General features: G+C 40.9%; 1 protein-coding gene across 4 annotated transcripts in view; it reads right to left on the bottom strand.

The window, feature by feature from the left end:
* The window catches only part of UBR3 (ubiquitin protein ligase E3 component n-recognin 3), a 119,254-nt gene extending 98,125 nt beyond the window's left edge, over positions 1–21,129 (bottom strand). For all 4 annotated transcript variants that reach the window (XM_081317020.1, XM_081317021.1, XM_081317022.1 and 1 more), the window contains exons 1-5: positions 20,561–21,129; positions 11,503–11,642; positions 9,497–9,655; positions 7,979–8,122; positions 5,196–5,245 (exon numbers count right to left, since the gene is read on the bottom strand). In XM_081317020.1, the coding sequence (XP_081173146.1) occupies positions 5,196–5,245; positions 7,979–8,122; positions 9,497–9,655; positions 11,503–11,642; positions 20,561–21,027 (960 nt within the window). In that variant the 5' untranslated portion in view covers positions 21,028–21,129. The remainder of the gene's footprint in view (positions 1–5,195; positions 5,246–7,978; positions 8,123–9,496; positions 9,656–11,502; positions 11,643–20,560) is intronic.
* Between the last annotated feature and the right edge of the window lie 569 nt (positions 21,130–21,698).

Here is a 21,698-nt window from a genome sequence, read left to right as displayed (position 1 = left end):
CAGACAGATTTTGAATAATGGAAGTGTTAAGGAGGCTTCTATTTGTTGAGATGAGATGGTAGGGAGGCTTTAACTGGGGCAGGAATGGTTAATTTGGGTCTGATAGGAATATGCAAATCTAACTCTGAAAGCAATTCTCCTCTCCTTTTTCCCCACTACAACTAGGTCTTAGAAGATGAGAAACATATCAGCAAACTGAGGTATTGTAAGACTAATACTGCATTATATTCCTCTGACTCATTCAGGTTTGGTTCAAAATGCCACTGTAGTATAAAATTATGAGGAGTCTTTACAATATACATGGTGCAGTTTTCTTAGTTTTGTGCAAAGACCTTGTCTACAATGGGATGCGCATAAACTGGCTTCAACATGGCTGAAATTATTGCTCAGAAAGAGAAACTGACCTGAAATCACCCAGCCAGCTTTCATGCTTAAGACAGAACTAGAACTCCTGATTTCTTATCTGCTGCCTCAACCACTAGACCCAACTAGCTCTCAAATATTAATTTTAATTTGCTTCAGGACACTGAAAAGTGGAAGACCTGAAGGAAGACATAAAGCGTGCATGGATAAATACAATATTGCCCTAGCTCACAGGTCTGCAACCCGCGGCTCCGGAGCCCCATACGGCTCTTTCAGCCGTCTCCTGCGGCTCCCAGTCCTCTGCCATGTGCAGTCCAAAAAAAAAAAAGTGGGACTAAAAAAGTTCAACCAATCAATTCAAATATGCAGGGTAGGTGCATATCTCGCCTTGGCTCCACTCTTCAGTCAAACCCTGTTCTGCACATGCGCGCATGTATGGACATGCGCACACATTTTTTGCGGCTCCCAGTTTTTCCTTTTGTGAGGGAACCGGTTCTGAGTGGCTCTTTCACTGTTTCAGGTTGCTGACCCCTGCCCTAGCTAAAGAGATCAAAGTCTTCAGTATTTCTTTTTAAGGAGAGGTGTTAAATGAAGCAGATGCAATCCTAGGACCCTGGTATCAAGTAATTTATTTAAACAAAAATGAGGGTATCATGGATGCAGGATTAAATCTAATCCCTTCCTCCATATCGATTAAGGCTTTCATCTGGTCTTTCCCTGCACTGATTATTTATTCTATCAAACCTAAATGAAGGTTTGATAGAAAAGACTGAGAGACAACGAAGTGTCAATTGGCCCCTTTCCCCACCCCCATGCCATATAGACATTTCAACAGATTTACTTATTCTGGAAAATAGCACCCTAAATTATGCTTGCCTGAGAAGCTCCTACGATAGATGGGGCCCAACACTAGAACTTGAAGAACGGTCTCAGTGGCAGTACATAGGATAGCTGAGCCTGTGTTATTGTTGGAAAATACTGTTGGTTATAACTCATATAAATAGTTTCTAAGAGGTCTGAATAGTAGCTGGAATTATTGTTTATGGACTCGAGAGATTTTCTAAAAGTGCTGCAATGGTACAAGCATAATCAAGAGCCATTCAGTTTTACTCAAGGATTTCAAAGTATTCACTTAGGTCTGTGACAGGGTCAAAAAGGGGGCTAATTGTTCGTAAAAATGAACACTCAAATGAAATAGAACAAGACAAGCAAGCTTTCAAGCATATATGGTTTATGATGATGATGATGATGATGATAAGAAAACCTTTGAAAGATAAATAGCTTCAGAACTAGAACAAGATAGTGAAAATAGAAGGAAATATTCTGTCCTGGGCAAGAGACAGAGAAGGTCTGAAAGAAGGTAATAAATTTAAAGACCTTCCATAAGGTGGAATCCTGCCTTTTTTAAGAAAAGTAAAAAAGCAACCAATTCTTGGCTGTCTCTTCAGAATTTAACATTATTCATTTATTGAGTGGATTCTCCATTGAAATATTATTATTCTCAGTTTAGATAACATTTAAGTAGGAACATATAATAGAAAAATATTTTTATAAAATTATAAAATGTGATATTTAAGATGTTGTTTTTTTTCCTTCACAGATTTTAATTCAGCTTATCATACTAACTCTCCATTTATGCATGTTTAAAAAGTACTTAACCATCCATGTGAATAAGATGATCTGACTTCTGGTTTGCTGCTGCAACCACCGTGGAGCGGACGCTGGAAGGCGAGCTCCATCTTCCACGTCCAATTTTGCACCGCTGGGGGACCTTGGAAAGGGTTGAAAGTCGCCCTGTAGGGGCGACAAGCAAGGAGGGGATCCCCACTTGATCGCAGGAGGGTGGTAGCCCTTCCACTTGATCTGGGGCAGCCCTCCAAACCGAAGGACAAAAGACCGGCCATAGAAATATGGCCCATTACTAGGCTGCAGACAGACAAAGTCACTTACCACCAGGCACCTATAAAGCAGCACAGATGAAAAGGGGTGAAATCTGAACCTCTCTTCAACCCTAATTATTTTTTCTACCTGTATAAGCTGCCCAAAGTACTTTCCCTCCTGTGGAGAGAGGGAAGGGAAACTCTTTTCCCACCCTCTAAAAACTGACAACTATCCAGGGGAGTTTAAAACACTGAAAGAATAACCTGATTTTAACTGGATTTCTCTCTTTCTAAAATTTGAGGACTAGAAGATTTCTTATTCTTATTGAAGATTTGGGTTTTTACTTACAAAAAAGAAGTAAAATTGGAAAAAGGATTATAAAAACTTTGGACTTAAAAAATCTTAAACATTATGGGTGACATCTTGTGACTAAACCTGATATTACAACATGTTATTATATAAAAGAGACTTGGCTTGAAGCCCAGACTATAGATAAGACTTTTGCAATCTTGGCAGGTATCAGCTGTGAGAAGCCCAGCTGTGTTCTATACTCAGTGACAAAATTATTTTATTTCTCTGATTGTAAAGTTTTTAACACATCACTAAAAGAACATGGATGAAGATCAGAAACAGATTCTCTTTATGTTGAAAGCAATTTATGAAACTGTTCTTACAGCTTCTGAAGAAATAAGAAGCTACAGGAAAAAAAGAGATGTCAGCCTAGATATACGAACCCAAACTTTGATTACAACTAAAGAATCAACTACACAGAATATAATAAAAGAAGTGGAACAATCAAATATTATGATAGAAGATTCAACTGATCAACAAACATAGTTAACAGAAAACCCAGAAAAGCGACTGGCAACACTGAAAATGGAAAAGACTTTCTATATAAACCAGAAGAAACCTGAAGATCAAGAAGAAGAACAGATCAAAGGGAAGATAAAGACTTCAGGACAACTACATTTAGATGGAAAAATAGAGAGACGATTTGTTAGCCCTTCCAAAAAAAATGGTGACTAGATGGCCTTTTATCTCAAACAATATATATATATTAACAGAGGGAGATCTATTTGATGACTTAAAAGTACAGATATGGAAGGTGAGTTGGCAAAGAAAAAAGCTAGAATAAGGCTGAAGAAAATTGGGGGTTTGACTTATTAGTGAGGATTAAAATAGAATATACACAAATAGATAAGATGTGTACATTGAATACTAGATTTTGTTATGAACTGAGATAAAGAAAACTTTGGTCATTTAAAACTTGGAAGTATAAATATTAAAAGTTAAATTTGAATATTGATTTGTTTATAAAGGTTGAAATGTAAAAGTAATTAAGATATGTATAAGCTAAAAATCTATTGATAAATGTAATAAATATGTTTTACTTAGCTAATATAAGAACTGTACTAACTTAAATATGAGATAGTAGACATTAAGAGAAAAAGAGAAAGTATTTGATGTTGAAATGAGAAATTTTGGTTACTAAATTTAAGACATTTGTAAATTAATAGAAAATAAGAATGTTATACTGTATTATTAATTAGATGATGTAGGATGGTGAGAAATAGAATATATTCAAACAGATAAGACATGCATTCTGAACATTAGACTTTGTGATGAATTGTGATAAAGGGAACTGGTTACTTAAAACTTGGAAATTATAAATATTAAATGTTAAATTTAAATATTAATGGGAAACTAAAAATTGGGAAAAACTAATTAGGACATTGATTGTCTATAATGTTAAAATAACTAGGATATGTATAAGCTAAAAATTATTCATAAATGTAAGAATGTTATTTTTATTTCATTGATATAATAAGAATTGTATTAGTTTAAACATGAGACAGTAAATACTAAGGGGAAAAGAGAGGTAATATTTAATGTAGTAGTTTGAGACTTGTACTAAAGACACTTATATGTCATTGATTTATTGCTTAACTCAGCCGCCATGTTGCTTTTTAAATACTCAAATGTAAAATCAGAAAATCAATAAAACATTTAATAAAAAAAATAAAAGGTGATCTCTGCACATAGTTGCAACATAAGGCACTGTTTGCTTCCATATATAGAAGCTACATCAGCTAAATCTTTCTTGACTCTAAGCCAGAAGCCTACTTCCAGACCACAACTACCAAAAGACTGAAGCTTCAACAGTTCCTTTCCCCATATTTCCCCTTTTATTTCTGTACAACATTGATTGGTCGTTAAGAGGAAAGAGCCAATCCAGTAATTATTCAGAATAACACAGTTGGAAGGGACTTTGGAAGTCTTCTAGTCCAAGTAGGAAATCCTATAGCATTTCAGACGAATGGTTGTCCAATCTCTTTTTAAAGGCTTTTTCTTGTTTGGAGAATTGCTGGTTTAGAAAACTGAATGTATATTTACGCCAGGATTCATTTTTCTCTCCTATCTTTACCACATATTTTAAGATAAATCTGATTTATAATATAAATGTCAAATGTGGAAAAATGTAATAGACCACAAAGATTTAGAAGTATGCATATCATCTTCTCAGTAACACTGATTAAAACCTGTTTTACAGAAGTAAACGTACATAATATTAAGCTAGCCTATTTTCAGAAGTTACTACAGTATTAACACCAGAGGTATCCAACCCTTGGGCTCCATAAGATAATAAAGAAAAAGGAAGTTTGTTATTTCTATTTATTAACTACATTATATATTTTATATGTGACCCGGGACAATTCCTCTTCACTTAATGAAACCAAAGGCAAATTTTAAAAATTGACAAAATTGATCTACATTATGATTGTTGACAAAATTAATTCAAGAGTAGTAATCACAATTTTCTTACTGGAGGCATTTTCAGCATAAATAATCCTATTAAATAAATTTGTTAGCAAAAACAAACACGATGAGGCTCATGGTATCTTAATTGCTGTCACACAAGATTACGTTTTATTTTATTCTGAAAGTCTCACCTCATCTGAAGAATCACCTTGCCCTGAAGCTGGTGTAGAACCTGCAAAACCTTGTGAAATTAAAAATTAAAATATCCTTTGTAATTCATACAAAACTGGAAAAATACTTTAAAAACAAACCTACAGTATAAACCTAAATTAATTATTTAGAATCTGGAATTAAAGTTTAGCTAGAAAATGCTAAATCTTTTAATTTAATTTAATTTAATTTATTAATATTTCTATACCGCCCTTCTCCCGAAGGACTCAGGGCGGTGTACAGGGCAAGAATAAAACACAGAGTTACAAAAATTAAAAGGTAATTAAATACATGCCCATAAAAACAGTTGATACATAATAAAACCCCAATAATAATAATAAAATACCCCACCAATCCCCCCTCAGGCCAGGCCGGCTTGTTCGAACAGGTATGTTTTCAGATCGCGGCGAAAGGAGCGAAGATCGGGCGCTGTCCGGAGCTCAACCGGTAATTGGTTCCATAGCTCCGGGGCGCCCACAGAGAAAGATCTCCCCCTGGGGGCCACCAATCGACATTCTCTGACCGGTGGCACCCTGAGGAGGCCCTCTCTGTGGGAACGCACAGGGCGGAGGGAAGTTGATGCCGGCAGCAGGTGTTCCCTAAGGTACTCCGGACCCCTGCCATGTAGGGCTTTAAACACCATTACTAATACCTTGAATCTCACCCGGAAGACAACTGGTAACCAATGCAGCTCACGGAGCAGAGGTGTAACGTGGGAGTATCGGGAGACTCCCAACACAACTCTCACGGCTGCATTCTGTACCAGTTGGAGCCTCCGGGTGGTCCTCAAGGGCAGCCCCATGTAGAGAGCGTTGCAGTAGTCCAGACGAGAGGTCACGAGCGCGTGAGTGACCGTGCATAAATCATCCCGGCTTAGATAGGGCCGCAACTGGCGCACCAGGCGAACCTGGGCGAAAGCCCCCCTAGTCACAGCTCCTATATGGTCTTCCAAAGTGAGCCGTGAATCTAGGAGGACTCCCAAGTTGCGAGCCCTCTCTACGGGGGGTAATAGTTCACCCCCCATAGCAAGAGGTGGAATGTCCGGATAAACCCGGGATGAAGGTATGCAAAGCCACTCAGTCTTGTCGGGGTTGAGCTGAAGTCTGTTCCTCCCCATCCAGACCCGAACCGCCTCCAGGCAACGGGACATCACGTTGAGGGCATCACTGGGGTGGTTTGGGGTCGAAAGGAAAAGCTGGGTATCATCGGCGTACTGATGATACCCAACTCCAAAGCCACGAATGATCTCACCCAGCGGTTTCATGGAGATGTTGAACAGGAGAGGCGAGAGGACCGACCCCTGAGGAACTCCACAAACGAGAGACCTCGCGGTCGACCTCTGCCCTCCTGTCAACACCGACTGCGAACGTCCCTGGAGATAGGAGGAGAACCACTGTAAAACCGTGCCTCCCACTCCTAATCCCCTGAGACGCCGCAGCAGGATACCATGGTCGATGGTATCGAAAGCCGCTGAGAGGTCTAATAGGACTAGAACAGAGGAATGTCCCCTGTCCCGAGCCCTCCAGAGATCATTCACCAGCGCGACCAATGCCGTCTCCGTGCTGTACCCGGGCCTGAAACCCGATTGGTACGGGTCTAGATAATCCGCTTCATCCAGGACCAAAGGGAGCTGATGCGCCACCACACTCTCAACAACCTTCGCAAGAAAGCGAAGGTTGGAGACCGGACGAAAGTTGTTCAATACAGCTGGGTCCAGGGCAGGCTTCTTGAGGAGAGGCCTCACCACCGCCTCTTTCAAGACGGCAGGGAAGCTACCCTCACTCAAAGAAGCGGATATAACTGCCTGGAACCAGCTGCGTGTCCTCTCCCGGGCTGCATAAACCAGCCAGGAAGGGCACAGGTCCAATAAACATGTGGTGGAGCTCAGCCTCCCCATAATCCTGTCCACTTCCTCTGGAGTCACAGAATCAAACTCCTCCCAGGTAATATCGACAAGACCGCCCGTGGCCTGATCGCCAGACTCTGCCCAGTCAGAGTCCAAACCGGTCCGAATCCGAGCGATTTTGTCCGACAGATGTTGGTTAAACTCCTCAGCACAACCCTGCAAGGGTTCCTCCCTCACCTCCTGATTAAGGAGGGAGCGAGTCACCCTAAACAAGGCGGCCGGGCGATTATCTGCAGACGCGATAAGGGTAGCGAAGTGATTAGACCTCGCCACCCTTATCGCAGCGAGATAAGACCTAATATGGGTTCTTAGTTGCAATCGATCGGATTCGGATCGGCTGGACCTCCAACCGCTCTCTAGGCCCTGTCTCCGACGCTTCATCTCCCGGAGCTCCGCGGAAAACCATGGAGCTCGACGGGATCTGCACCGGGTCAGGGGCCGCAAGGGTACAACTCGGTCAAGAGCCTCAGTGGCTGCCCTTTCCCAGGCTTCCACTAAGGCATCTGCCGAGCTGTGAGCAAAGGAGGCAGGTGGGGAGTGATACTTGTAATTTATTACTGTCTCTAGAATGGAACACAAACGTTGCTACTGTTGAAATGTCATCTTAGCGCAATTACTATTTGTAATCCAAAAGGCTGTATTTTCTAAATGTATTGGAAAGGGATCCTAATGTTTCCCATAATTTAAACTGGTATTCCCCAAATTTGAAAATTGAATAAGAATTCTGACACACTTTTTTCTCCTTGCATTTGTGCTGCTTCAAGAACGTGTACTAAGCCACTTTAGAAGTTCTATATGTTAACATATCAAACATGGGAATTCTTCTAATTACAATTAGAAAGTACTTTTTACACAAACCTTGAACTACTGAAGCACTAGCTCCAGCTGCTTGATCCTGCATTCCACATGCAAGCTTATCTTCAGCAAATGTCAGTCCAGAACCTTTCAAAGCTATTAGGTATTTTTCATGGCTTTTCTTTGAACATGTATTTTCTCCACCACCTTAAATATATTTCAAAGATACAAGTTCACTCCAAGGACCAATCTTTACAGAATGGTATAGGCTAAAACAAAAAAATTGGCTAACAAACATTATAATAAGTACTTTACAGAAACTATGGGATGGATTGGTGCATTTACCTTCAAATAATGCTTTCCATTCATAAATATTTTCCAGCGTTTAGACTGTACTGCTTACTTAGAAAGAAAATTTAATTCCTTTGTAGATAGCACATTCATCCACAGTGAGTCAAGAAAGGAACTACTAGGGCCACAGACCTTTCTGACATATGAATACACCAGAACTAAAAATCAGCCAGACTGCAGCCCATCCACCCTTTTATTGTGACTTTTCAGGTTAATTATCAAAGGTTGAACATTTCTGCATGATACCATTCCATAATGGGGACTATAAACTTGGCTCTTGAAATTAACACCAATATACCAGCACGGTGATATCTTTACTAGTGCAAATTCTATTTAAATGTTTAAGGCATGGTTTGCTTATCCTTTCCTGAATAAGCTATGACAGATTAGTTTACATACTAAGGCATTATCCATGGTTTAACAGTGGGTCATTAACACTCTTAAGCCAAAACAAAACAAAGAACATTATGGCTTAGTGCAATGTGTGAAACTAGATCACTACTTTTACTTCTATCTTCACGGACCTTTAAACCTGAACTTGTTAATTTGAGCAAAAGGAAGAATAATATAGTATTCTAGGGCAGACATGTCAAACTCGCAACATCACATGACGTCACGCAAGGTATCGGGCCGGTTTTGCCATTGCCAGCAATGGGATGGGTGCAGCTTCTGGATGATGCGGCCGGCCCATGGGCCGGCAGTTTGACACCCCCATTCTAGGGAAACAATGACACAATTTACTCTAAGAAAAAGAACAGAAGCAATATATAGCATATATTCTCTATTTAAGAATTTCAAATATGCTCTTCAGTACAAACATTTGTGGAAGGTACTTTACAAAACTTTTTAAGAACCAGTTTCTAAAACTTCTAAACCAGGGGTAGGCAACCTCGGCTTTTATGATTTATGGACTTCAACTCCCAGAATTCCTGACTTAGCTATGAATTCTGGGAGTTGAAGTCCATGAATCATAAAAGAGCCGAGTTTGCCTACCCCTGTTCTAAACTATATTAGCAGCATAAACCAAATCCTAAAAGCAACTCAAATATATAATATTTTTCAACAATTAATAGCAAAAACTGTCATCAGTAAGGCTTAAAGAGATCAATAGAATGTGAAGTTCATAGCAAAGTAAAGCCTGCTTCTCTTTTAGCAGCTACCCTGATCCTAAAGCATAAAAACAAGTTTAATTATGAACGTTCCTTCAAGCAAAATAAAACAAGAACTCACCAGAACTATGACTTTTATAGTACTGTTGATTAGTCAAAACCTGAGTAAGGACTGAACGCATTGCTCCTCCCATTTTTGTCAGATCTTCCAGAAATGAAATGTGGGGTTCCAACATCTGAAGTACTTTGTGAAGTTCTTTTTCTGATGGCAAATCAAGAACTGAAAGAAGCCAAGCAAGAATTTTGCACAAAATTAGATACATGGTTTGAATTGCTTAATAACTACTGACTGGTTATTATTTTGCCAAACAGAACACACCACTCTTGCAACCATAACTTTAGATTTTACATGCACCACATACCATAATAACAATTCTAAGCACAAACCTGCTGGTCAAGAATTTCCTCAGTAGAAATCTCTTAGTACAAAAAGGCATGTAGGTCTCCAGCCTAATGAGATGTCATTGTTTTAGACATATATTTAATGTTCAAATGTTTCTTTTTGGGTAACCAGTATAAGATCACAGTTCCTCTTAGCAAAGCGTATGCAATCTGGGTTGGTAACCACAGTCACTACTGTCAGTTTTCTGAATATTAGTACAGACGTTGCTAGCTTTTTTTACTACTTGTATGCTTCAGCAAATCAGTGTCTATTGGGGCATGTGCGGCTGAGGCAACAAGTGAACTTTCAAGGCTGACAGTTAATGGGCAAAGGAGGCAGGGCTGAGGTGACGAGCAGCTTCTCACCCACTGTTTAGCATGCATAGGGAAGCAGAACCACAATGGTAAACCAGCTCTTGCCAGTGGCCTGTTGGTCAGCATAGGGAGGTAGGAATAAAATGGCAACTGGACTCTGGCCTGGGAATGTGCAAAGACTACCATGTCCCTGATGAAATTGAACCATGCTTCATAATGTCTTTATGTGACTAGAATTGGTGACTTCACTCAAAGTGGTTTTGGGTAACAAAGATTATTTGGAGGTAGGACAGTTTGGATTCCTACTTAGTTTGGGGACAGAACTAATTTTGCCCGTCTTCTTGATGTCTGATATCAAGGAATGGATAGGCAATATGATCTTACTAGTTCCTTGGACCTCAGTGGTTTTCCACCATTCACCATTTATATCCTTCTTGTCTCAGTCCTTTCTGAAAAGGCAAAGCCAAAAGAATGATACTGGAGAATTTATCCTCTATATTCTATAACTTCTGGGATACCTCAATATTCTGTTTGGTCCGCGTATTTTGCATCATCTACTTGAAGCCATTTACAGAAGCCATGAGAAATTTGAGTTGAAGTAACACTGATATGCAGATAACATACATTTTCACACAGATGTTCCAAGCAGACTGTGGCAGAATAATAAACCATTTTAACTAAGTAATTGATTTTCTTTCCTCCTGTGTTCGGCATAGAATTGTGGTTATTCTTATAACTTTTTCACCCGACTCATTTTCTTGATTTTTGATAGTTTTAATTAGCCACGTATTTTTCCTTCTTTCACTCATCACTCCATTCAATATCTTGAATGTAATCTAGTGCTTAAAGCTTGGCTTTTGCTATTTATATTTTATTAAGAAAGGCACTGTGTACTAGTTGTGATGTGTTTTTTTTAGAATTACTCTTCAAACCAACATAGAATACAAACATCTTCTCTTCTATCTCGAAATAGATGGAATTCATTTTTTTCTTCCAGCTCTTCAAAAAACATTAAGAGTTGCTTAAATAGGAGAGAAGGAAAAATAGCTTCAAGGGAGTCTATAGAATCTTGCGAAATTAAATTCACTTGTAATATATAATATAAATATTTTCTTCAAGCTTTGGCAAAACACCATTCATTTGCAAATCACAAATTACTTGAAACTAAAATTTCCTAGAAATTATTGATACCGCCATCAGGTTGGTGTTGACACTTAATGACTATATAGATATTTTCAATGATCCTGAAAATAAAAAGGAATATAAACCTCAACCCATCCAAATCAAAATAAAACAAATAAAACTAAATTTATTAGTAGCGTTAAGAACTTGACTTGTGACATAAAACACAAATATTAATATTAGGTTTACCTGGCTCATTATAACCTTCTCTTAAGTACTGAATAAGACAGAAGATGAATTGTGGAAGAACTAGTTCTGACATTATCAACAAATCTTTTGGAACAGATGGAACTTCTGAGCTTGATTTTATTCGATGCCTTTTGCAGAACCTGTAATAAAGTAATTCAAAATTAAATTATCACAATTAACAAAAATATATATTTTATTTTTAGGCTGTCTGACTCCCAAAATGACTCTAGGCAGATTAAACTAAAAATCAATTGTATGTATGTATCTATGTATGTATGTATATGTAGGTGTATACACACATGTGTCTACACACACACACGTATTTGTTGTTGTTAGCTGCAAAGTCGTGTCCAACCCATCGCGACCCCATGGACAACGTTCCTCCAGGCCTTCCTGTCCTCTACCAACTTCTGGAGTCCATTTCAGCTCACACCTACTGCTTCAGTGACTCCATCCAGCCACCTCATTCTCTCTCGTCCCCTTCTTCTCTTGCCCTCAACCTTTCCCAGCATTAGGCTCTTCTCCAGTGAGTCCTTCCTTCTCATTAGGTGGCCAAAGTATTTGAGTTTCAACTTCAGGATCTGGCCTTCTAAAGAGCAGTCAGTGTTGATCTCCTCTAGGACTGACCGGTTTGATCGCCTTGCAGTTCAAGGGACTCACAGGAGTCTTCTCCAGCATTATATATATATGCCAGAAAAGGAAAGTATAAAAGCTAAGCGGGGCTCCAGAATTCTTCTATCCCCAAGGCCTGGGAGAACAACTAAGTTTTCAACAACTTCCTGAATGAAATAAAGAAAGGTCCTTGCACATACAGTACAGTAGTTGGAAAACAACTCATAAACAAAAAGGATGTCACACAGAAGAAAGTAAGGAACTGTTCTCTATTGCCACAGAATGCAAAAATTTAGCACAACGGAGTTAAGTTGTAAGAAAGCAAATTCCAGTGTAATGTTAGGAAAAGATCTTATCCATAATGACAAATTGATCAAATGCAGCCAGTCACAGGTATTAGTAGAGTTGCAATGGCAATTGGAACTGGAATTTCCATCACTAAGCAATGCAGTTGTAAAATGCAATGTCCCGTGATTGCATTTTGACAGTCTCTACTGTACCACAGGACCAGTGGTGGAAGCCATGGGGGAGTGCTGCAGGCAGACCCTACAGAGCACAGGAGGGTAAACAAAAGAGTGTCACGCTACCACGGGTAGGCATTATACAGCAAGGGTGGGTGAAAAAGCAGCAGGAACCGGAGTGACTTGACTTCCTGGTGGTGCAATGGTTACAGTGCAGTCTTGCAGGCAAACTCTGCCCAGAGTCTGGACTTCGATCCTGACTACCCAGACAGTGCTGGAAAACACCATGGAGCGGTATATAAGTCAAAACGCTATTGCTATTGTGATTCCTGCCAGCTTTCCTGTTGACTTTGCATGTGGGAAGTCAGCAGGGAATGTCAGAAATCGTGCCTTGCTGTAATGTCATAAGTCTCCCTCGTTCATTGTTGTTGTCACTTTGGTCACTGAACAAGTGGACATAACCCAAAGACTATCTGTGGCTCTCCTTCACCTCATGTGCTCAGATGGAAGCTAGAACTATTAAGGATCCTTAAAATTAGTTTTCTGCATGGAGTAAGGGATGGCTTCAATGGCCCTTTTTAATTCTATGATTGTTCACTGGACCTTAATGCCACACATAAGCCAATCTGTGTACTTGCATGAAATCACACAAAAATCTTTTTATAATACTAACACACCAATAAAAGTTGGCGATCGCTTTCTAATTCAATTGTATTATTCAAACACTGAACAGGAGTTTTTCTATGCCATGGCTTCAAATAAGGAATTACTTCCTGAAAGAAGACTAACCCATTTTCTCAAGCAAGGTAAAAATATTTTATATCAAACAAGTTAACAGAAAAAAATGCATACCACCCACATTGGGGCAGAATTTTGACAATTTTGTTTAACAGCCAGAAGCAGAGACATACAACTGGGGATTAATGATACTGTACCCTGATGACCTCTCCCAGAAACTTCATGTATGTTCAAGAGGAAAGAAGAGAGCCTTGCAGCACCCCACAAAACAAAGGTCTAGGAGAGGAAGGAGGAGAACCACTAAAGTGAGTGCTCCTCCAATTCCTAACTGCTTGTCTGGTCCAAAATGACTCCAAGGTTGATGTATTAAAGAGTACTTAGAAACCAAGGAGACCTAGGGTGGATGCACTGCCTTCATTTCAAGCCTAATACAGATCATCCACAAGTGCAACCAAAGCTGTCTCAATACTGTTATCAATGAATTGTTTTTATTTTATTTTTGCCCTTCCACCACGAAAAACAAAAAGAAACTTTATTTAGATGAATGAATAAATGAGAAGTCTAAAATTCCTGCAGGTCTAAGGATGTGAAAAAGTGTTGGAAGGTATCTTTAACAATCTTAGCAGAACTCAGTCCAGCCTTTGGCACGACCACAAAGTATCCCAATGAATTGTATGACATTTTCACAGGGATAATAGTTTGTACACTCAGTGATTTATGGAGGGAACAGGCACAACAGTATTAACTACAGGCAATTGGGTAGGAGGAAATCATGCAGAATGATACAGGTTTGCTGGATGTGACATGTCTGCAAAATGTGTAAGTTAAGAGCAGTTACCAAGAACAAGTCACGTGTACTGTATGAATATATTATTCCATTTATGTAGCTGCTCATGTCACAATAATGACTTCCCAAATAAACTTGGAAAAAGCTTACAAGCCCTCCTATCTCTTCTGTACACCAATTACAGTCAACTGCACATTCGTCCCTCACCAACTAAGGATTACCCAAATTGACTTTTGAGTTCCTGTAAGTTCCATAACAGACAGATGGCAAGCAAACCATGTGAGCTTCTCCTTTGTAAGGAGAGGGCATAGATTAGTTCTATACTTCTTCCTGTACCATACTCTTTAGGTGCCTAGGTGCTAATGTTGACAAGGTTTGTCCTCTTTTACGAATGCACAGATCTGCTACAAGTAGCCCTCAATTTACAATCACAATTGGGCCCGGAATTTCCATTGTACGTCATTGCACTCATAAGTCAGGTCATTACATGACTGAATCTGCTTTTTTGATGATTTTTTTCCATGGTTGGAAGTAGAGTCACCCTACTGTAAATGCCAATCCAGCTTCACCAGTGACATTTACTGATGGAAACTGGCAAAAAAATATCACAAATGATTATTATGTGGCTGCAGGATGCTGCAACTGAACATAAATGGGAGTCCATTACCAAGTGCCCAAATTGCGATCATGTCACTGTGGGAGTGGGGTGTCCATCATAAGTTCAAATTTAGGTCATAACTGACTTTTTCTGAGGCTGTCGTTAATTCAAGCTGTCATAAAGCAAACAGTTGTAAGCAGTGGTGTGATTCAAATATGTTAACAACCGGTTCTCTGTGTGGATGCCGCTTCTGGAAGTCCATTCTGGGCCTGGGCAACAAAAAATTAGCTACCGTTTCTGCTGAAGTGGTGCGAACTGGCTGAATCCCATCACTGGTTGTAAGTTGAGGACTATGTGTCTTTCCATTTGACGTTATCCCCTGTTGATCTTAAAAAGCACCAAAGGTTGCAAGAGTGCACAGTAATTAAGCACTACAGATGATAAAGCTCAAAGTTGAAGAATGGGGTCATATGCACGCAGCCCTACCCCTGCCTTTCTTCAGCCCTTCCTTCCACAATATATTTCCGCTAAATGCTCAATGGAAAAGAGTAATTCTCACAGCCTTCCAAAACATTAGCAGGAGAACCATCTTAACCTTGAGAGACAGTTGTGATGGAATTATCTGACCAGAAAATAAAAACTATGCTTCTAAAATACAGCAAACCAAGGACAGATGGACATTTTGTGATTTCAAATAAGCAACTAGCATTCTTCCCATTAAATCAAGATTGCTAGAAGGCAATAAAAGCATAGCCCTAATATACTCAGTAACTACTGTGGGAACGGCCAGAATTTGGCCTCCCAAGAATTTGGCCTCTCAGCCTTCAGCTTTCCCAGACCCCTTAATTGGCCTCCACGTGGGTTACAGTGAAGAGCATACTCTCCTGGCTCACAGGCTGGCATGTGGGAGGTTCGGGAAATGCTATGATAAAGCTTTCACATATATCTTTTAGTATTTTGTTTTTGTATGATCTCATAGGCACCTGAGAAGTTCTCACTATGTATCCAATTATCTATGTATCCTATGTTGTATGAGATTGATGGAGTTTTTTTGTAATGTTGGAGATGAATAAAAGTTCAGCGGGCAGTTGCTCCAGAGGTTTTTTTGGAGACGAGGCTGCCTGGCTGGTTCAGAGCATCTCTATCGACCCGGGTCTGAATTCTTTTCCCTTCAACTACACTTGCTATACAGTTTACAAGATTCTACAATCTCACCCCTACTTCCTTGATTGTGAGCTGCCATAAGGGGTTTGGAGGAAGGCCTGGAGGAACATTGTCCATGGGGTCGCGATGGGTCGGACACAACTTCGCAACTAACAACAACATAACAACATAAGGGGTTTGACACAGTGAATTTCTGAGCTACGAAGTATAAAACAGGAATGACTGATCACTTTCCCAGAACATCCTGAGAGAAAGCATTCCCAGCCTAAGCAAAACAAGTGGGCAGATTCTATTTGAAGTTCTGGAAGCAGTACAATTTTTGAATTTAAACCAAAACTTATTTTATGTTTCATATATGTTCTTTTCCAGATATAAAGAGCAAATGAAAAACTTCATTGGTATAGAATATCTCAGGTGTAAGCTAGTATACAATATCTTTAGAATGCAATAAAATTTTATTTTCATGTAAATAAGTATTCAAGTATGTCATCTTCCATAATCCTTTCCATTATCCCCCATGTCTCCAAAAAGAAAAGGCTTGGTTCTTCAGCTTTGCCACACAATCACTTCCCTATTTACATTCTTGCTTAGGAATACTTCCAGTTAGTGGAGTAGAATAACCAGTTACATTTCCAAAATATAAACAACAAAAAAAACCCTGGTAAGAACCATTAGAAAGAACTTGTTGGATAGGAGTGAACACATTTCCAATTAATTATGTCCAATAAATGATTAACTCTCATAAATATCTGTGGAGTGGGATAAACCTGTTTCTTTAAAGACACATGGAAAAGTAATTTCATTAATATTTTTGTTTTCCTGACTGAATAATCCTCCATTCAAAAAGTTCCACTGAACAAAAAAAAATCACTATATATGTCAATATCAATGACATACAGATCACTACTTCACTCCACATCATATCTGACTTTTTGACCAAAACTTTTGAAAAAGATTTTGTACTATGGGCAGTGAGAGAAAATGGTGTGTGTGTGTGCGCGCGCGTGTGCACATGTGTGCGTGCACATGCATGCACAGGCACTCATTAAACAAATTTTTATTTTAATGTGGCAAGTCTTTTTCTAAATGCGCAAGCCATCTTCAAGTAGAAATCTTGGTTCCTTTGCCCCAAAGTGCTAAAATACAGGAGAAAATATTCACTGATTCATCATGCTGCTTTATCTTCCAGGATTCTTCAGATATTGTATTCAGGTAACAACATACAATGCAGGAAACATCACTGTTACTTTAACTGGGAACATATCATAAACTATTACTTATAATCTCAATGACTGGGTTCATATAATATTCAAAACTAAAAGCAATCACTTTATGACTTGTGTGAACCTTTTCCACAAAGGCTGAAGGCTACTGTTATATTACCACTAAATTATAAGATGTAGTAATATTTTAAACAAAAAACTTGTCTGCTGCCATGTGCAACTGTTCGCACATGAAAACAAACATGACTAGGGCCCACAGATCTTTGTTTTCTCTCTAAGTTCAAACTAATAACAATGAGCAGCATATTATCACACTGAGTAATCAACACTTGAGACTTATTTACATACTGGCATACTTCAAAGTTCATGTATCAAACTACTAACATGGAGGCAGAGGATAGGATGACTATCACATGCTTTCTTTGTGACAGGAAAGTTTGGCAGCATTCAATCATCTCATCCTGTCAAAAAAGTACTGAACTGAAAGTATGGCCTCATAGCAACTTTACATCTACTATTACCTTGGCACTACTGGCAGCAGCTCTACCCAACATTTGAGTGCATTATTGACTTTCAAAAAGGAAATATGCCCCATGTATCATGTCTTTTATTATAGTTCTCTGCATCATTTTCTCAGTCAGCTCTTCTCTCAGGCTACTTTTTTGTTCCAACTATTTACTCCATTCTTTAAGGTAATTATATTTTCTAACCTTTTTCAAGTACTTCCTTACCCCTGTGGCCCTCTATTATTCTTTATACTGTATTAGTTGAACCATGTTTCAAAGATCGTTCTCCCATCACTAGCATTCAAATTCAGAAGTCAACATTTTGTTTTGCCACAAAATAAAAGCACGTTGTACAGGAATTTATTTTGATAATTTGCTTGGATATTATTTGGTCCAAGGATTTAACCTGGACCGAAATTAGAAACAAGTCTTCAGTGCAACAGCCTGTGCCCCATTTCTCCTATATTTTCTACTTGTTGTTGTTGTTGTTAGCTGCGAAGTCGTGTCCGACCCATCGCGACCCTATGGACAACATTCCTCCAGGCCGTCCTGTCCTCTACCATCTTCTGGAGTCCATTTAAGCTCGCGCCTACTGCTTCAGTGACTCCATCCATCCACCTCATTCTCTGTCGTCCCCTTCTTCTATTGCCCTCGATCTTTCCCAGCATTAGGCTCTTCTCCAGTGAGTCCTTCCTTCTCATTAGGTGGCCAAAGTACTTGAGTTTTAGCTTCAGAATCTGGCCTTCTAAAGAGCAGTCAGGATTGATCTCCTCTAGGACTGACCGGTTTGATCGCCTTGCAGTCCAAGGGACTCGCAGGAGTCTTCTCCAGCACCACAGTTCAAAGGCCTCAATTCTTTGGCGCTCAGCCTTTCTTATGGTCCAACTTTCACTGCCATACATTGCAACTGGGAAGACCATAGCCTTGACTATACGCACTTTTGTTGACAGGGTGATGTCTCTGCTTTTTAGTGTGCTGTCTAGATTTGCCATGGCTTTCCTCCCCAGGAGCAAGCGTCTTTTAATTTCTTGGCTACAGTCCCCGTCTGCAGTGATCTTGGAGCCCAGGAAAATAAAATCTGTCACTACCTCCATTTCTTCCCCATCTATTTGCCAGGAATTGAGAGGGCCAGATGCCATGATCTTGGTTTTCTTAATGTTAAGTTTCAACCCAAGTTTTGCACTCTCCTTCTTCACCTGCAACAAGAGGCTCTTTAGTTCTTCTTCACTTTCTGCCATATATTTTCTACTATAGACAAGCTATTTGGTATGTGGGATTTCTCTATTTCTCAAGTGTCAAAAATGAGCCCTTGCATAACCTTCGATTGACAACTTTGAAAAGCCTCCTAATAATATAAACATTCATATGGAAGGGCTAAAGACATAGTTATAATTAATCTCTACCAGTGTTAAGAGGATATGGGGTAATAATGTCATGGCCATTTTGATGAAAACATAGAAAACTATATGGAATCTTCTACAACTTGCTGACCTGTAGCTAGCAAGAGGGATATTACTGAATGAATACACATAAGATATGAATTCACATTAGAATGAATTCCCTACAATTTTCTGTTTTTATTATACAGAATCATGAATTAATATACTGGCATAGTGTAGTGAGTCAAGCCAATGTTTTTAACTTCAGGAAAAACGCAGAATAAAAAGAAGTACTGTATTGCCTGGAATATGTAAGATGCAAACTTAACAGTTCTAACTTATACAGAGCCCTGCAACATTACTCCTTTCAACTTAATGTAAAACATCAATAAATAAATACACGTAATGAGCAGAGGAGTACTGTATCTTTTATTAATAGTATAGTTTTCAATCTCATACTTAAAACGTAGGAATCAGGAAATATGCAGCCACATTAATCTGCCTTCTACCATGTTTGTACTTTTGTTTTTATAGATACACTAACCCTATCAGAATTTTAACAGCGAAATCTTATAGGCCTCCAGGGGCCAAGGAAAATGTCCAAGAGTTTGAATCTGGCTGGCAGAATTATTGGTACCTAACTTTCATGTCCAAGAACCGATATTTTCTCTTCTAAGAATAATTTAGGACTTCTTGAAGGAAGGATTGTAATTCGCAAAGGAATGCAGCTTGTGGAACAAGTGTAAGCTTAAGATTTTAATATGTTTTAATACTGTTTTAAACTGGGCTAAATATTTCATCGGTTTTTTTTTAACTTTTGTATTCCGCTTTTTTATATTTATTGCCCTGTACACCGCCCTGAGTCCTTCGGGAGAAGGGCGGTATAAAAATGTAATAAATAAATAAATAATAAAGAGTAAGTTTTCTTTAAAGACAAATTTATTATGGCTTCTACAAGCTAAAAACCTGCTTCACAAAAATTTATGCCACAACATATCAGATTCTACATACATTTAGGGAGCAGGACATATTGATGCTATAGAGCAGCGTTTCCCAACCTTAGGAACTTGAAGATGCGTGGACTTCAACTCCCAGAATTCCCCAGCCAGCTATGCTGGCTGGGGAATTCTGGGAGTTGAAGTCCACGCATCTTCAAGTTCCTAAGGTTGGGAAACACTGCTATAGAGTACGCGGGAGGTTGTGCTGCATTCCAGGGGGCTTATCCCCGATTCAACACATACTAGACAGGACACAAAAGCACTGTGTCTTTGCTACTACGAGTACGGATCCTAAAAGCAGACGCCCATGAAGATGAGTTACTATAGTGCCAATAAAATCGCACGAGGCGTCAAGCCTAGGTGGCAAACTTCTACGCAGAGCTTGCATCCACCTGTCCTTCCGGATCACAGCCCTGTCATGCAGGATTTTTATTTTTATTTCGGCACGTGTGCTCCCTTCAAAACCACTGGGGAGAAAGGGAACAGAGCGAGCGGGCCATCCGTGGCTTTTCTGAAACACCCCCCCCCACTTGCTGGAGCGGCCCAGGGATCCTCCCCTTCGCTAGCCAGCCAGCGGGCTGTTTCCACTCACCCGGCTTCCCGCATTACGTTGCCGTCGCCGCAGTCGCAGGCCCCCCCTGCCTGGCTGCGGAACATGTTGTAGTCGTGTCCGGCGTGCTCGCCCTGGTGAAAGCACTCAGCGCAGAGGCTCATGCAAGGCGAGATCCCACAAGTCCGGCAGCGGTAGGCCACGAAGTTGGCCGTCCACACCAGGCCGCAGAGCGTGGCCGGGTCGTAGGCCCTGACCGCCTGCACGAAGCCGTCCCACGGCTCGCCGCCCGCCAGCAAAGAGCGGCACCAGCCCAACGCTTCGGACACCGCCTCGGTGTCGTCGTCGCTGCCCGCCAGGGGTCCCAAGACCCGCTCCAGAAGCGCCTGGAGTTCTCCGGCAGCCTCGCTCTCTTCGGCCGCGGCGGCGGCGGCGCCGAGGACCGCTTTGAGGCGCGCCGCCGTAGCCCGCTTCTCCTGGGCGCCCCCTCCAGCCCCCGCACCGGCCATGAGGGCGGCCGAGGACGTCGCTCCCCCGAGGCAGCCGCTAAGGGCGGCGCAGCCCTCCGACTCTCGCCGCGCTTCTTCCCTCACCTGCCTCCCTCTCTCGCCTTTCCCCTCCCTTCCCTCCTAGCGGCGCCTCTCGCGATAGCCGGGAAAGTCAGCACCCGGGCCGCCTACAGTACTCTCTCTCTCTCTCCCCTCCACCTTCTGCCCGCAGCGCTGGGCGGTCGGCCTGCTGAGGCCGCCTTTATTGCTTTGCGCTCTCCCGAGAGCCTCCCGCCGTCTCCCCTCCAACCACCCCGCTCCGTGAAGAGACTCGCTGGTGGTGGTGCCCGCGCTGATAAACGCTGCCCGTATAAGGCTCGGGACGAGACCCTCATCAGCTGGAAGAGCCGGTTGAAAAGGCGCTTTCTGCGAAAGGCCTCGGGGGGAAAACCAAGAGCTGCAACCCCCGCGTGCTTGCTCGGGGGCCGAAGCTGCCCCCGAGGAGACTTTAGTCCGCGTGGAAGGGGCCGCTCAGATCGCCCCGCCCCCGCGCACTTAGGACTTGGAGCGAGCGGCACTCTTCTCGTGGTACCAAGTTCTTGCCCGCCTTCCTTTAACGAACGGAATCCGGTTAGGCCAGGGGTAGGCAACCTCGGCTCTTTTATGACTCATGGACTTCAACTCCCAGAATT

Source organism: Vipera berus (assembly GCF_964194415.1).
Source record: "Vipera berus genome assembly, chromosome: 1".
In the NCBI taxonomy this organism is placed as follows: domain Eukaryota; kingdom Metazoa; phylum Chordata; class Lepidosauria; order Squamata; family Viperidae; genus Vipera; species Vipera berus.
This window is presented reverse-complemented; position numbering and strand designations above follow the sequence as displayed.